At 35.8% G+C, this 17,559-nt stretch overlaps 2 protein-coding genes across 12 annotated transcripts in view; one reads left to right on the forward strand and one right to left on the reverse strand.

The window, feature by feature from the left end:
* Nucleotides 1-5,166, forward strand: part of Mctp1 (multiple C2 and transmembrane domain containing 1) — a 528,156-nt gene extending 522,990 nt beyond the window's left edge. For 2 of the 9 annotated variants that reach the window (XM_051182775.1, XM_051182776.1), the window contains exons 21-23: nucleotides 799-908; nucleotides 3,321-3,418; nucleotides 4,276-5,163. In XM_051182775.1, the coding sequence (XP_051038732.1) occupies nucleotides 799-908; nucleotides 3,321-3,418; nucleotides 4,276-4,347 (280 nt within the window). In that variant the 3' untranslated portion in view covers nucleotides 4,348-5,163. Of the gene's footprint in view, nucleotides 1-798; nucleotides 909-3,320; nucleotides 3,419-4,275 lie in introns of all 9 variants that reach the window. The other 7 variants (XM_051182778.1, XM_051182779.1, XM_051182781.1 and 4 more) reach the window with 6 other exon arrangements.
* Nucleotides 5,167-15,402: 10,236 nt separating this feature from the next.
* Slf1 (SMC5-SMC6 complex localization factor 1) overlaps nucleotides 15,403-17,559 on the reverse strand; it is a 62,954-nt gene continuing 60,797 nt past the window's right edge. For all 3 annotated transcript variants that reach the window (XM_051182786.1, XM_051182784.1, XM_051182785.1), the window contains exon 21: nucleotides 15,403-16,361. In XM_051182786.1, coding sequence (XP_051038743.1) covers nucleotides 15,877-16,361 — 485 coding nt within the window. In that variant the 3' untranslated portion in view covers nucleotides 15,403-15,876. The remainder of the gene's footprint in view (nucleotides 16,362-17,559) is intronic.

Raw genomic sequence — 17,559 nt, forward strand, 5'->3', positions numbered from 1 at the left:
TGCACCCTGCCTAGCCTAGAGCACAGCATGCAACCCTGAATGTAGGGCCGATCTGAACATGACGTCACACCCCTGCGAATGCCTCATCCACACCAGAACCTACCAGCTTCTAGTTCTCTTCACTAGCTTGTTAGGCAATCGGTCAGTGTCCACTACTGTCTTCCCACCTTCTGTGATCCAGTCAGTAGTAACACTGAAGACCTACCAGCTCTGTTCCGCCCCCATCTACTTCCCCTATTCAGACTCCTTCATAGCTTTCACCAGATTCACCACAGAGCGTGCTCAAAACGTGAAGCACAGGCACCGCTGACTTTATTCCTAATCGCCCAGACTTTTCTAAGCAAGGACTATGGTAGCAAGTGACATTCACAAAGATAACTGTCCTGTCCTCCTCCCCTGGCTGAGCGGAGTCGTCCTAGAAGAAATTCTAAAAATCAAGGCTCACCCAGTGCTCCAAGAGGTGTCCTTACAGTTACTGCAAACATCTATTCCCAGTGTGGGTTTATAGAGTTTTTAGGAGAATTAATGTGGACCCTGAGATATCCTGTTGTATATAATCTAAAAATAAACAAGGACTGGTACTAGTTTTAGTGGCAGAAAAAACATTTTTTTTTTCTTCTGTGCAAGGAAGTACCCAAGCTGTGCAATGGCTTTAGACTATGAAATCCCTGGGAAAACCTGGTAGGGCTGGTAACAAGATCCTTTTCCTATGTCCTTTGATAAATCCCACTTATTTTAACCATTGTTTAGAAAAAATGTTAAGTGATCACATTACTGATTCGTTACTCTTCCATTCAGTACTTTCAACTGGACTGTCCCATTCTTAAGCTGGCTGGCCATTGTAGCCCTCTGTGTGTTCACAGTTATTCTGTACTTCATCCCACTGAGATACATTGTTCTTGTCTGGGGTAAGTAGAGCTTTTAAAAGACCAACACAACCCCTCTCTTGTTTTAGCAGCTAAGAACAAACTATTTTTAAGAGGTGAGTTATAACATCAGTAGTTCTCTGTATTTATGGTCATGCTCCATGATGAGAAGAGTCAGGTCAGTTAAAAATCACAACCACATAAAGATTTAGGTCTCAGTGTAAAATGCATTTTTCATATCTGGCACCGTAGCCTCCATCATACTATAAACATGTACTGGTACAGATTCCTCATATATCAAAGTGTAACTTTGTCCAGATATCACTGATTTATTTTCGCCACTTAAATGCCAACAGAGGCCTGCTTTAAGCTGTGTGGTACATTTAGGACAATATACCTTTTGCTGTGTTATTTTATCTTGTGAAAATGTCTGTAAACATGGTACTAGCTGCCTGTTTAAAAGGTTACTTTTTGGACTTTGGAAAAACCTTACTAGCACTTACAGGCTCCTTAGAAAACTGAGTACAAATGTTTTGAGAAAAATCTATTTTAAAGGCAATTTCCCCTTGATATTTATGCAGTTTTGCTACATGCTTCCAACAGTCCCTTTGACCCTAGTGTCCATTCTGGAAGTGGTCAATTTCAGCATTATGAAGAACTAAAACTGACTTTTTTTTCTTTTTCTTCTTTGCGAAATTTTTGGTTTAGAAAACCCAATATTCAATCCTTATAATTCACCATCATATAGAGATGTTTTCTATTTGCCCTTCACCAATATACCAATATAGAAATATTTTCTATTTGCCCCTCACCAATGTATACATATATCAAAGATTGCTAAAGTTAAAAGAATTGAAAGATGAAAAATGGACCTTGACTTAAGAAAACATGCTTACACTGTAATAACAGGATTATTACAGAGATGATTTTGCCTCCTAAATAGTTAGAAGAAAGTGAATTAAGAACAACAGTCAATCTAAAGTTTAAAGATTCCTGTTTTGGGGGCTGGAGAGACACCTGGGCAGTTAAGAGCACTTACCAGTCTTGTAGAAGACCTGGTTTTGGTTCCCAGCACCCACACAGTGGGTGGTTTACAACCACCTATGACTCCAGCCCCAGGGGAACCAATGCTCTATTTTGCCCTCTAGAGGCTTGAGGTGTGTGTGAGTATGTGTGCATGCACGCGCGTGCGCGCACACACACACATACACATTTTTAAATAAAAGATTCCCGTTTTCTTTTTCTTTTTGGTCCAACTTTACATTTTCCCTCTTAGTCTTTATAGTCACTAGTATTACCTCTAGGCCCTGGATGGAGGTGTCGAGGAAATAGTGATTATATTTTCCTTTTCCAGTTCCTAGCATTTACAGAGATTCGATTAAGTCACCACTTTTCCCATTTGAAGGATGGTACTTTTTAATTTTAGTTTATCATATTCTCATCTATTAATCACTGATGTCCCATTCATTTCTGACATTCAGTGCTGATACTGTCTCACTGAAGAGATTAGGGCTGAGAATAACTGCACTTTTCTAGGGTCAGGCTTGCAGAACCAGCTCTAGTGCTGTGGTGAAGAACTCCCCCTCCCCCCACCCTGACCTTCCTCACTCAGCTTCTCTGAAACTAGACCCTAAGGCAGACATCTGGCTATGGTGTTTTTAGGGACACCTGTATGGCCCCAAGGTCTCGCTGTCATAAAATAATGTTACAGGATGTGTTTGAGCATTGTTTCATCAGATGAAAAAGTTTAAAAACTATTACTTTAGTGCTAGGTGATTGCTGAAATATTAAGAAATCCAAGACACAGGTCTCACAATAGAAAAAGACCAAGACCAAGGTGACAGAAGTTCATTCTGTAGCAACGCCATTAAAAGCTAAGATCTAAGTCTACTCCTCAGTTTGTACCAGTGTGTTGATTTAATGCAAAACGATTTAATGAATCCCCCAAATTTATGGCAATATTTTTCATTTCAACTTAAACTAACAATAAACAACCATTAAAGTCATGAGACTTCTAAATATCTAGCTTGCTTTATAACAGCAGCACCTCCTACCCCTAAAATATGGATCCTTGGAAAAGAGGAAAATAAATTACCTAACAATCTGAACCTAGAAATGTAGGCAGACAAGTCTCATCATGGTTAAAACAAATTATCCAGGGACTGTAACACTGAGAATCTGTCCAGGCAAGAAGCTGTTGATCCCTTCTAAGGCATCCCCCTTTGTTTTCCGAAAACCCTCACCTACTGGGAAGCTATTAAGTTGTAAAGAGAAAAAGCAAGCAGCAATTCAGCAGGGGAGGTAAAGGAGGAGGTGTCTAGGCCAACCAGGCAAGGTTAAGGGTTAGCTCACAGTTGATGTTCAGATTGCCATAATACTTTCTCCAGAAATGTGCTTTGCCTAACTCTACACTCAGTAATGAATTCAATAATGTTTGAAATGTCACTTTTTTAGGAATTAATAAATTTACAAAAAAGCTTCGGAGTCCATATGCAATTGATAACAATGAACTACTTGACTTCCTTTCCAGAGTTCCTTCAGATGTACAAGTGGTATGTATGTTTCATTATTATTGTGCCTACTTGGCTGTAGTATGTCACTGGGTTTTAATTTTTTAAACTCTTTAATGTTAAAGGCCATGGTAAAGTTAATAAAGCCCATTGCAGATTTTGGCAGGACTTTAGCCAACTAGACAGTAATCTAGAAAACCCTATTTCAGGGAGAATGTATCCCAAGCTCAGTCTGTGAAAAGACATCGTCAAGATGTGAGCAGAGAAAAATTATTTTAGATGAAAACAATGGAAGTAAAATGGGTGCTTAGAAACTATGTGAGCAAAATTGCATAAATTCAATACATTTTAAAGATGCATGTTATTGTGTATTTTAGATTAGGGTAAAAAAAGCCTACATATGGAATACTGTAGCATATCTCACACATCCTTTGAATTACTTTGGGCTGACCATGTACTAATGGACTCATTTCAAAGTGGAATGAGAAAGGTTTGTCATCACAATGTTGAGGGCAGGTTTTAGTAATCACAATTTAGTTTTTCATTTCATGTATACGACAATGGGTTTGATGACAATTAAAACTGTATTTAACAAACAACAAACTGCAACAAGCCATTGTCCAGCTCTTCAAAATTAGAGAGATTTTCTTCCACTGTATTGTGTTAGGAACAGTCACAGTCCATTAGTAAAGTTCACATGGGGCTTCAGGCAGTTTCTGGCAGGGTTTCCCTCGTGACTCTGGCTCTAGCCCCCTGCTGCTCTTTGCACCAGCTGGGGTTCTCACTTGATTTCCAGAGCAGCACCCCCAGCCCCCCAAGCAGTCTTTCATTCCTTAGCTTTTCCTTCTTTTGCCAGGAAGTGGCCACCTGACCAGTCTTTTTTTGAACTGTTTAAACAGGTGCAGTACCAAGAACTGAAAGCAGACCATTCTCATAGCCCATATAAAAGGAAGAAAAACAACCTTGGCTAGCCAGCTCCCCCAGCACTGAGGAGACCAGCATGTTTGGGAAGATAAAAGAAAAACCCTTCAGCCTCGGCAGCATTTCCTTTCTTACTGCTTTTTATTTATTTCCCCTTTTTATCATGAGAAAAATTGTAAATAGTGTACAGAAGGCATATGTCTTTGAAAATGTACTTCCATTGTATAGACCCAACTTGATAAAGGATTTCAGCCAGTGGAGTGTGGAAGTCTTGTTAGCTATAGATAATATAACCAACTGAAAGAATAAAAATAATGGTTATAAAACAGGATGAAACGCATCTCTCTAATTATAAGTGAAAGAACCAGAGTATCAGATTAAATGCTCAACTGTACTCTGATTAGAACTACATAAAATACAATCGCCTATTTGATCTTAGGTTTGTTGTAATGTGACTATGTCTTAACTGAAAAGTAAATCACTGGGTTTGTTTGTTTGTTTTGTTTTGTTTTTTAATGTTTATACAGTTCAGAAGCTTGAATAATGGAAATGTTATATTTTAATTTAACATACATTCTGACTTTCATGCCTGTGTAAGTTCCTTCTGTATGTCTAAGGCTGATTTTAAGCTCAGGAGTACAGGCACATTCATATACTTTGCTGTCTCCTCACACACATCCCTTAAGAGAACCGAAAAGTTTATGAATAAAACTTGTAAGCCTTCTATCATTCCATCTAAATCCTTAAAATCTCTCCAAAACTATATTAAATAAATACTGCCAGGTTTATAAATGATTATCAGAATTTTTATATATATTTATCACTATTTAATTCATACTGTTAGCAAATTAGCAGGCCAAAACAGTAGCAAAGTAAATCCATACTGCATTTGGTGTTAAATTATGCCCTTGTGCATCTTAACAAAAACGTTAAGTCTCTTCACAGGGGAAAACAACAACAACAACAACAACAAAATGGTATCTGCTTTCTCATTAGAGTAGTAAAATGCTTTAATACAATCCATACTATGAATCTTACTATTGAGTTTTAAAGTGGAGAACGCAGTGGACTAAGTGAAAGGCCAGTGTTTCATTATACCATTCAGGAATCCCGAAAGATCACTGTTTTGTAAAATAAACTTTTAAAGTGGTTACCATTAAAGATGTTTCACTAACCACACTTTATTTTAACAGTGCATTCCTAAAGCGAACTCCAGGGTCTATCAAGGGAACATACCTCTGCAGAGATAACCTGGTCAGTGACAGTGTCTTCACTGACTTGTTAAGGAATCAAACTCAGTGGAAACTGCTGCAGACAATGTTTTGCACTACTTTATTAATTTCTATCAATACATAATGGGTGGGATGAAGTGGGGGGGTTGTGTTGGAGAATGTAGACAAACAGAAATATATATTTCACTCTAAAGAATTCTTTAAATTGCATCAAAGCTGATTTTTAAAGTATTTTTATTTTAGAAATATGTTGTTAAATACTATTTCTTACAATAGAACTATTTTGATGTTTATACACTATGCTTGGAAGAATGTTGACTACATTCCCTTTCTACAGGAAGGCCTTGACATCACCTCAACATGCTCTATATAGTCTATCATGTTTAAAATGACACCCTTACATCTGCATTCCATCACTGTTTGTGGCAAAACATACTTTATGAAGCTGACCTACTGCAAACTTTATTATGAGATCATTTGTTTGGTGTAAGTTCTGATTATACCCGGGTGAGATTTATGTTCTGTGCTCACAATCTCTACTCAAATGTCTATATGCCTGACATTCTATAACCTCAAATGTACCTAGTGGATGTAACCATTAACAGATGACAAAGTTTTGTTTCATTGTGTAAGATTTCAGATGTTTACTTCAATAGTAATGTTGACTACATACTCACTGCATTAAATACAAAAGAAAAGAATCATTTCTATGTAAAAATTACTATTTTTCCCCCCCTGAGTTGAGCTGCATGGTGGAATGCTGGGTGTATGTATATTAATTAGTGATACTTCACTTGATCTGAGCAGGGCTATTCCTGAAACCCTGACTAAAGGTATAAACTCAGTACCTTTGGCATGGTAAGAATCCAATGAAGCAGACAAAACTAGCTGTAGTCATAAAGTCATCTTCAAGCTAGACCTCAATGCTTTCAGAAAGCAATGTATTTATTTATATGCCCAAACAGATTATGCCAAGTACAAGTATTATTGTAACTTTCCTACATAGATACATTTTAAATTAAAGAAGTATGCCTTGGTTTTCAGTTTTTTGTTTACCAGAACCTAGGGCTGAGCCCAGAACCTTGCCCTTACTATGCAAGTACTCTACCACTGAGCTAAATTCCCAAGCACAAACTAGATTTTTATTTATTTATTTATTTATTTTTTTTTGGAGACAAGAATTCACTGTGTAGCCCTGGCTGTCATGGAACTCCCTCTGTGGGCCAGGTTGGCCTGGAACTGAGATCCACTTGGTTTTCAGAGATATTTGAAGCAAATATTCTAAGTTACAGGAAGAGACTGCATATGGCTCAACTTCTATTTGCATCACTGAATTTAACAGACATTGTAAACTCAACAGTCTAATATATTCACATCTCAAATTACAGCCATTGTAGAACTGTTCCCTGGGCAAGACAACTGCCATGTTCCTCAGATCCACTGTGCTTGCTTATAAAAGACTATCACAATCATGCTTGCAATTGACCCCTCAAAGAGTCGCAATTGACCCCTCAAAGAGTCGGTATAGAGGGGCAGTAGGCCTGAGATTCCAGCAATTTGGAAGCAATTCTGTCCAAAGTACATGTGGTCTTTCTGAGTTGCTAGAGTATATATAGCCCAGGGCAGGTTACAAGAAAAGGAGTACACATCTATGACATACTGGTCAAGAGTTCCGACTGCAGTTGCTTTGGGGTCATCCATGTTCCTTCAGGTGACTCCTCACCAGTGCATCTTCTGAAAATTAGCCTGATAAACTCATTGGTTCATCAGGTTGAACTTTGGTGGGATGTTATCTATGGTTTGTCATTGAGATCATGTGACAAGGGGATAGATGATGTTTAATTCTGCCACCATTAACTGGGATAAGTCTGACATCTAGCCATCCTGTAACCCTTTAACACATTTTTAACATGCTATTACGTAGTAGTTTATATTATTATATTATATTATATGCCACTGCTTCAGACTCAAGGTGAGAGTTTTTGAGGGGGGGGGCTGTTGTCCTAAATTAATTTTGAGCCATTTTACACACTAGGATAATATAAGTTAGGATTTTTTTTTTTTTTACATAACTTCTGATGCATCTATTGTATGTCTACTGCATAACCCTGAGAAGGGCAATTACTGTGTATGTTTGTATCTAAAGTATAATCAAACCAATCTGAACTTTGTAAATAGACAAATTTAAATGATATGTTTATGAAAATAACTTTTTAGAAGTTTCTTTAAGTTTTATTAAGACTCTGGCCTCTTAACTTGCAATCACCTCCCAAGTACTAGGATGAAAAGTTAGTGCTGAAATTAAGCAGTTAAATTTTATCCAGGGGTCACAGGAACTTTCCACTTTGACATCAAAATCCAAAGACGCCCAATATTGAGTCCAAAATATAGAAAACCTTATTCAAATTCTATCATTTCATTTATAAACTCAAATAAGCCTGACTGCTTACAACACTTCTGAAGAATGTGCTTGTAAGGAACTTGTGCTCACCCTAAACAAAAACTTACAAGACAGCCAATATTACACCTGTGACAAAGAGACTCAGCTCTTATTAAATTGAAGCATGTTTAAGTTTTGGGGGATGAAATGGTTGCATGTGTGCACAAATGTTTAGTCACTGGTCTATTAGATTATGTGGAGTCAGCCTTTTCTAACTGTTCAGTTGAATTAAAACAACCTAAATATAATAAAAAATGTTTCTTTACAATTCTCCTTACAAGGATGATTGATATAATTCACTGAAACAAAAACAAACAAACAAAAAACCAGCAGAAAATATCTCCTTCTTTTGTTTTGAGAATACTTTTAGAAATTTTCCATATTCATCCAATGGCCCCTTGTGTAATGGTAGTTGTTACATGAGACATTACTCCAGCAGACTCTGAGACTTAATCACACCAAGAAAATCTCTATGTTGAAACATTATGAAAGAATGTATTAATGACCAAAGTATTTATATCAAGTAGACAGATTTGCTACAATCCATTTGGGCCATGCCCCACAAAGGTTCTGATTAAAAAAGTAAAGGGAAAAGAAAAAAAAAAAACACAAAATGAGACAACTGAATATGTAATTCATCTCTAATATTTCAACTCATTCAAAGCTGAAAACAAAAATGCAAAATAAAACTAAAAAAATCCCCAAAGTGTTACACTACACAAACAATATTTTTGTCAAAACAATTTTTAAAAAGATAGTTCCATGTCTTTGAATGCAGTGGAAAAAAAAAAAAAAAAAGGAGTATTTAAAACAAGTATAAAAAGTGCACTATGCATATAATACCCACAAAGGCCAAAAGGGGGCACTGGATTCCCTGGAACTGGAGTTTCAGATTATGAGCTGCTGAGAACCAACTTAGATCCTCTCCAAGAACATGAAGTGCTTTAACTGCTGAGTCTCCAGTCCCAGAACTAATTTTTAAAAAGGCAACAAAATGGTACTGCAAATTCTGCTCTTATCAATGGGGTTATTGTTCTGGGCAGAAAGCTTTAGTTGAATAGCTATGTCAATGTATTATCATTATGTATCAAAATAACTAGAACAAAGGTCTTCCCTGCTCTATATTTCTCAATGTTCCCTCAAATAAAAAAGGACCAAATTGATGCAGTGAAAAACCACCTTATTTCTCAGGAAGACTGCTTTGGGGGAAGCCCTGAGCTCTGTCTGAAGGGGGCTGTGACTACTACTAATGAAGAAAGATAATATTGTCTCAATTTTGGGGTCAAAGGCTAGCTTCAAATTGGCTTCAATTAAGTTAAAGGATTTTATGTTGCCTGGGTTCAAAATGTGACAAATTTGGAAGAAATGCTAAATTTGTACAGAAAAGAGCACTTGTGGTTCCAACCATTTTAAATTGTGTTCTGCATTATAGGAAGCACCTGAGACAACAGTCAAGTATTAGCTTTCACAAAGACAGCTGGATCATAGAAGTGAGTTAAGGGGAAGAAAATGCCAATATTTTTCTTAAGATCCCTTTTTACAGCTACCAGAGAAATGGATTCCATAACTAAATTGCCTCCAAAATATCCTTCTTTACACAGTAGTGATTCCAACAAGTAAAAATCAAAAATGTATCTGTGGCCTGTCTTAGATAAATTTGGCAAGATACAACTTTTTATTTCCTGTTACACAAAGGGACATGCTTGTGATTTTGTCATTACTCTTGTGTCATAGGTGAGTTGGTAGTCCCAATTTCTAACCAAATTTACAGACCCTATGCTTATTACACTTGTCCTAGAATTGAGAAACAAACAGAACCTACCAGGGAAGGTCAAATGACCAAATCCATTCGAAGAAGCAACTCTAAATCCCCCTTCCCCAAATTTCATTTCCATTTAATTTGTTTGATGTTCCTTGGCATTTAAAATTTCCCTATTGATGTTCAAAGTGGGGGGGGGGAGAGAGGGTGGTTATTTAGAGGTTGAGACTACTGTTTTATGGTAGACTGTGTGCCACACAAGTGTCAGCCTTGAGGTTCAATACTTGTACTGAAAAAAAAAATTAAAATAGGAAAAAAACAATCATCAGTACTACTTTGTTTTATGTTTTGGTGGGGGGATAGGAGTAAGTACCAACCATTTTGCATTTATTCACACAACCAAGGGTCAGGCACACCAATTCATAATCAGGTATGTATCATTTATTACTTTGCACTATGATGCTAATTCAAGAATAGGTTTATTTGGCAGCCAAGAAACCCTTCCACCAAAACAGGTTTGTCAATACTTTTTGGCCTTTTGTTACTTTTCAAAAAAAAAAAAAAAATAGCTGTATTTTTCCTATGCATTCCTGGCCTTCACCCTGTAAGAGAGCCCGAGAGAACAATGGCAAGGTAGACAGTAGGTCTATCAGCCTTCCTGCTGCAAACAAGTTACATGGTTGGATTTCAATTTTATAGACCAATTACCACTTAAGTCTCACTTAACCACATCTTTTCTGTGTTAAATATGAAAAGACTCTCCAAAATGCACATAACTAAGTGTCCATCAACACTTATAAAACTATAAAATAAAAAATGGGTTATATGTTATGGCTACCCATCCCAAAGGGCAAGCTAAGGCTACCACTAAAAAAAGCAATGAGTTACCTTCAACTAAACATTAGCCAGTCAAAGCAGTAAAGGTATCATGAGGAGAGTTGTCGGATTCACTCTCAAAGAAATATGGAGGATAACTGAGTTCTGTGAGATCTGCATTAGATGATAGCAATTGTAGCCTACTTAAAAAAAAGAAAATGGCAAAATGTAAAGCTCTAGATATTTTGTAAAAATGGAGGACACACAAGTTTAAAATTAGCCTACTTTAAAAACATTTGAAGATCAATGCTCAGTGGGTAGAGACATTGCTACCAAACCTGATGCCCTGAGTTCAGTCCCCAGGACCCATGTACTGAAAGAGATAACTGACTCCCAAGGGTTGTCCTCTAATACCCACTTGCCTGCTATAGGATTCATGTCCATACACACATAACTCAAATATACACAAAGTAAATAAATGTTAAAAAAAAAAAGACTCAATTAGCAGAGGAGTCACTTTAAAATAAGCAGGCTACTGGTACTGTAAGCAAACAAACTATTTCATAAAAAATTAGATAAATTAAAAGTATTTAAATGTCTGACACATAAATATAACTATTAATAACAATGTATCTACTTATGATATTTTCCTCATGAAATTCAGAGAAAAATCTCTAATAACACTTAAATATCTGCTATTTCTCATCACAAAGTTAAAATCAGTCAAAAAAAAAAAAAGTAAACTAGATAGAGAACTTTTAACAAATAGCTTCTGACCTCCCTTTAAGTTTATTTCGTTTATTTCTTCCAATGACAGGTCTCAGTATGAATTTATGGTATTCTGGGAGGGAATTTGTAAGAACTGTAATGATGAGAAAATGAGACAATTGTTTCTATGTTTCACTACTACATTTTCGTAATAAGTGTCTTAGTAGTTAATGAGATTTACCTAACCTTGAGGAAAGGGCTGAATACTGCTAGTTAGAACAGACTGTTTTTAATGCTACTGTTAACAAGAACTTTTATTCTTCACTTATTTTTACTTAATTTCAAGCATAAGAGCACTCTTCAAAACCATCATTGTTTAGCTTATTAAAATTGTACAAAAATGCCTAGGACATAGCTTTTCCATGGTTCACACCTGTCTATATGCTTTCTGTATAATTAACTTCAAACAGTATAGTCAACATTTAGAAATATTTCCTTTCTTGATTCCTTTTAACCTGACATTCCCTAAGCATTTCCCCTCATCCCCTTGCTCAGGTTTCATTTTTTCAACTTGTAAACAGTTTTAAAATGCACATCTTAATTTTATCAAATTTTACTTAATGCTCAGTAACTTCATGGCTGCTGTAAAAGAGAAACAATGCAAACCAGAAAGAGCCATGTTTGAGGTAAAGTCAGATACCCAACACATTACCCCACATACAAGTAAGGCCACATTATAAATTCACCATGCATCCAGACATAAACCACTGATGATCTGACATTGAAGCTATGAAGTCACCAAGAGCAAACTAACTTCTGTCACCACTTCAAGATTTATGATCCCCCTCCCCATGACTATTTCACTTGGGAACAAAGAATAGAGAAGGACTAGCAATTTCAGTTCATCTACCAACAGGAGAAATGATAGCATGATAAAAGTGAATTCAAAGCTGGGTTTCCGATTTCCAGTTCAGTGTAAGTGATCTCCTCTGGAAGTGCTAAATGTATTTATTTTACATTTCTATTTCTGATAGAATTAAATCCACTTTCCATCAATAATTACTACTTATAGCATATCAATGTGCTATCTGATAACATGAGAAGAAAGGTGATCACATTTATTAAGGAAAAAGTGTTTCAGTGACAACTGGACAGAAGAATGTGTACAAGCTCAAATAATGGGTGTTAATTGTTAAAGGCAATATAGTCCAATACTTCCATGTTATGTATAAATAACATACACCTTTCATAATGATTACTCAATAACTGATCAATAGACCCTCTGACACACAGTTGGCTTTTATTAATAAGTCAGCAGTTTTAAACCCAGAGCTCACCGTATTTATTTTAAAGAGATGCAAATATAGCATTATTATTTTTAAAAGGTCATTCATATATAGGACTAAGTGTTACAGTTCGAACCTTTAAAAATAGGTCGATATAAGTTGGAGTTAAATTTTCTGATAACATAATCTGATTTCCATGCAATAGTTAACAACCCCTTGTTCAGTTCTAACATGAACAGGTGCTTTTCAATAAGGCTGTGATTGACCTTTCTAACTAAATCCACATTTCATACAAAAACCATCATCATTCTGAGTCTTGTGAGGTTCACTTCATCAGGAGATGCAACTGGCATGTAAGCCTACCAGGAGGAACAAGCGATTGGCAATGAAAGCCACTTAATAAATGTTGGAGGCAGTAAGTACTCTTGTCAGTCAAAGAAGATGCCTTTCTGCTGATTAAGGAGCAACAGTGACAGCTCTTACCAAGTTCATCACAGGCAGGAGGACTGCAGGACCCTTCAGTAATTTCTTTCCATGTAAATCTATTCACTTTCCTACAACAGCATCAAGAAAAGCAAGCACACTCTCCTGGTATTTATGTAAGCATTCTAGCATTAACGTTTGTCTCAGGATGAGCACTAAGACTTCTAAAGCCCAATCACTGCCTATTTATTCTAAAATTAAATTACCAAACACCAAAAGATTATGCTATCAGACTCGGTATTTCAATTTAAAAAGTAGGGAACACTAACTAACTAAAGCTTCCAGAAACATAGCAAATTAATTTTCTCTCTATGGCACTTAAGAAAACACATGAATATGAACAGAATTAATTCTAGTTTACCTTTCCAATTGGTCAGGCTTTCTTCTATCATCGACTCCTGAGAAGTATGCAACTTGGGGCTCTCTTTGTTTTCCAAAAATGTTGAATTCAAAACAATAATTCATTTTCCAGTGTTTCATACCAGAAGCAGCGATGCTTTTTTCCTGGTCATTTTGTAGGAAACTATGTCTACAGAATACTTTATTCTCTACAGTGTAACTAAGATTACGACCCTTCCAAGGGCTTCAAAAGGCCCTTCCAAGAACCACATTAAAGTGCATTGAGGAAAGCTAACACACACAGAAATCCCATCTGATGTTTCCTCACATTGTGGAAGGGGCGTTGATTTGATTTTTTTGTTGTTGTTTTCTTCCTCTTCAACAAGCCATGGAGCCATGACATCAGATGTGGGAGGACACAGGACAGAAAACATCACTCAGCTTTGTTTCAAGCTGCAACTTTGAAAAGTCTCCAACGGAAAGTTAAGGCTCAGACAAGAAATAATAGAAACAATGCTGGAATCCCGAAATGTAACTTGGCAATGAATACAGTACCCTGTACCCGTGAAACAATGCCTTCCTACAGGAAGACATCTTGGAGCACCTGAATGTGTTACAGGACATAGCATCGTGGCTTGTGGTACACAAAACAGCTTGCCATGCAATTTGAATAGTTCTATCAAATAAATATTGTTTAATGAATATCTATCATACAAAACTACCTAAGAGTACAAAATCTTAATTCATGATACTATTTATATTTTTTAATTACAGAAGTACTGCCAACTTAAACAATTAGCTTTAGCACCTCATTATTAGCAAATGGAACAGTAGAAAGTTTATGAAGCATCATATAAATTGAGAGTTTAGCTTAATTCTTTCAGGACAAGGACACCTGACATTACTTCCATTTGACATATAAGAAAACTAAAACAGGCCAGGCAGTAGTGGCGCACACCTTTAATGGCAGCACTTGAGAGGCAGAGGCAGGAGAGTATCAGTGAGTTCAAGGCTGGCTGGTCTACAAAGTGGGTTCCAGGGCAGCCAGGACTGTAACACAGAAAAACCCTGCCTCGAAAAACAAAACAAACATACAAACAACCCTCTCCAAAACAACCAAAAAACCAACCAACCAACCAAACAAACAAAAAAACCAAAAACCCAAAACAAACAAACAAAAGCCTAAACCCCCCAAACAGTAAAAAAAAGTTCTTGTAATTTAGTTATAACAAATTAGCCAAAGGTTTACATTGTGCCTGAGTCAAAGCCCACTGTTCAAGTTTGTGTTTATGAAGCAGTATTATCCCAGGTACGTTCATAATAAGACTAAATGACTGTTTCTGGTCCCTTTCTTTTCTCTTCTTGCCTCTTTCTAGTCTGGCTACAAACTCAGTCATTCCCCTAACTCAGCCTTCCCAGTAACTACTCATGTTTGTTGATGCTTTGGCGGGATTAATAACAAAAACACATTTTTATGCTATTTCTTACAGTATATATAAAGTTCATTTGGATCTAACAGAAGTTTGGTTTTATTAGAGTAGCGAGACTAAGATACTGAGCATCTGTCTGTTGCTGAAAGATCTATTTGTGAAACAAAGCTCAAATGCTTCTTTAACACATTAATTGCTGTTAGATCAGCAATTACATTATATAACATCAAGAATTAAGTTGTAATTCCTTTTCCCCATCTGTAACACAATGTGACTTCTCCCACCAATTTCATAAGTAGTTAAGAGTCACACTCTGCCCTTTAAGTTATAAACTATTAGGAAAAAAAAATGGAAACACTAATCTGCACATTCATACTGCATAATAAAATTTCAGATAACCTCACACCTATTATTCTTCTGCCAATTTAATTGTAAATTTTAATTATAATATTTAATAAAACTTGTTACGTGGCAAAATGTTTTCACTTATAGAAGACTGGTTAAACTAATAGAAACATACTTCATGCACGCGCTGTTAAACTAAAAAGATCAAAGAAGTGAATTGCTAAACTGTATATATTGTAGCATTTAAAAACCAAAGTTTATTAAATATAATTTAAAATTCCAGAAAGGTTTATTTTAGAAACACAGAAAAGCAAATGCATTTTGGACATTAGCTTATAAAGAAGAAACAAGTTTTACAAGTATATAGATACACATTTTAATGAATATCCTCGCCATGATTTTAAAACCTATAGCACTTAGAGGAAAGGACATTTTTGATATGAAAAGTATTTAATTTTCTACATAAACAATATAAATAAATATTTTCAGAACAAAGATTTTTAAAGAGCAATAAAAACATTTTATACCCAACAAAACTACTTCATTTTATCATTGTATCTTTCTGAGTTAAATTCTAAACATTGGAAAGGAAGCCTGTATTGTTGTTCTGCAGATGTTTTTTAAGTGCTATGAAAATCTGCTGTAAGGCTGTGAGTGAATACATCAAATTGATATTTGTCCATAAGTTATGGCTGTACTGACAGGCTGCATGTTTAGTGAGAGTTATCTCACTTTCCACCATCAAGACACCTCTGTGATTGACCGACACATCATTTCCAGTGTCACCAATAAGGCCTCAGTATGTACTCCAGGACACACGTTTAGATTCTCAGGCAGTTCCTTAAGAACATTTGGGAGCTTCTTTAATGTCTTTATGTTCCTAGCATAAAGATCTAGTAACCAGTCAGTATGTGCACTGGTGGGTTCTGCATCATCACTAGTACATGCCATAAGCAACTCACTTAGATGAGCCAACCCTTTGAAAGCTACGATGAATTCTGAAGATAAATCAAATGTTGAACAAAAACTAAGCAACATCCTACTAAGTAAAAATGAACCAAATTCAAGCTGCTGGTGATAAAAATGTTTCTGTGTTTGAGCATGAAAATTTTCCACTGTGTCGTCTATATTGGTAATGGCAAAGAGTTCTTCCTTGTCTTTAGGTGACAGGACATAATCCAAGGGCAATTCCCCCTTAGAGTTCCTCTGTTGTAAAAGCACTGGGCCTATGAAAAAGAAAATGTAAAATGTTAATAGTAAAACATTTTTATTTTGGCAGTTTAACAGCTGTTTTCTTTCCTTTCCCCTCAAAGCTTACAGGGCTCTATTTTAAAGTAGCATATTTGCTACTAATTAGCTGCTCACACAGACTGTAATAGACTGTATAGACTAATAAAGGTGTGTTTACAAACTTAAAATTCTTGTCAACTGTCTAATGAAGTCTGCTTAGAAGTTCATACTCTACAGAAGTAATATAGATGATAAATGAAACAGCTGTGGCCACCTTAAGAACAAGAATTTCAATATTCACAGAAGAAATTAATAAAATACCTTAGCTTAAGTTCAGAAAAAGTAAAAAAAAAAAAAAAAAAAGTATCCTTCTCATTACTGATAAACCAGCTAGTACTGTGAAAACTGTAAAGACCCTGTGCAGATCCAGTACAGCTTTCATTTTATTTTTTGCTAATGTTTACTGTCTATAAAGGTAAAGGATTCACAGAAACTTCAATATTAATTTTTCTAACCCAATAGCTGATACAAAACCATGCTGATAGTACTAAAATGCTAAGGATCCAAGTTTATTCCCTAAGTATTAAGGATGTAAGAAGTACAAAGCAATGACACAGGGCTTAACCACATGACAAAACACAGAAGTACTCTGTACTTGTTAGTCAAAGCATGTGACCCTTTATGCACTTACACATGTTACCTGGGATATGGACAGGAAATTCCTATCATTATAACATGGACCAAACCACCAGAAAGAGAATAGACTATTAAGTGCTAAAGCGCTTAATGATGACTATGACCATACATATAATGGCTTACATGACTTTATATAGAAAAGAACCACTTACTACTACACTCTTTGCTAGGAAAATTCATATTGGTCGACCTAATATTATACTATACTGCATGTCATACAATAATCCTTATATACTTACATCATATGATACAGAAACAAATATTTGTTAGAATGTCAGATTAAATCTTTGAGTAGAAAAACAGAATACTTAATAGGAAAAGTGTTAGTTTTAGAAAACAAATGGTATTAAAAAAAAAAAAGGTAGAAAAAGAAAAAATATCAACTATGAAATAGTGTTGGTAAATCAGATACATTTAGGCCTTTAGGGGGCAGGAGAAGACTATAAATAACCAAGTCTCTCATGCCATCATGCAATACAATCTTTCATGATGCATATA

The sequence above is a fragment of the Phodopus roborovskii genome, unplaced genomic scaffold (assembly GCF_943737965.1).
Source record: "Phodopus roborovskii unplaced genomic scaffold, PHOROB, whole genome shotgun sequence".
Lineage (NCBI taxonomy): Eukaryota > Metazoa > Chordata > Mammalia > Rodentia > Cricetidae > Phodopus > Phodopus roborovskii.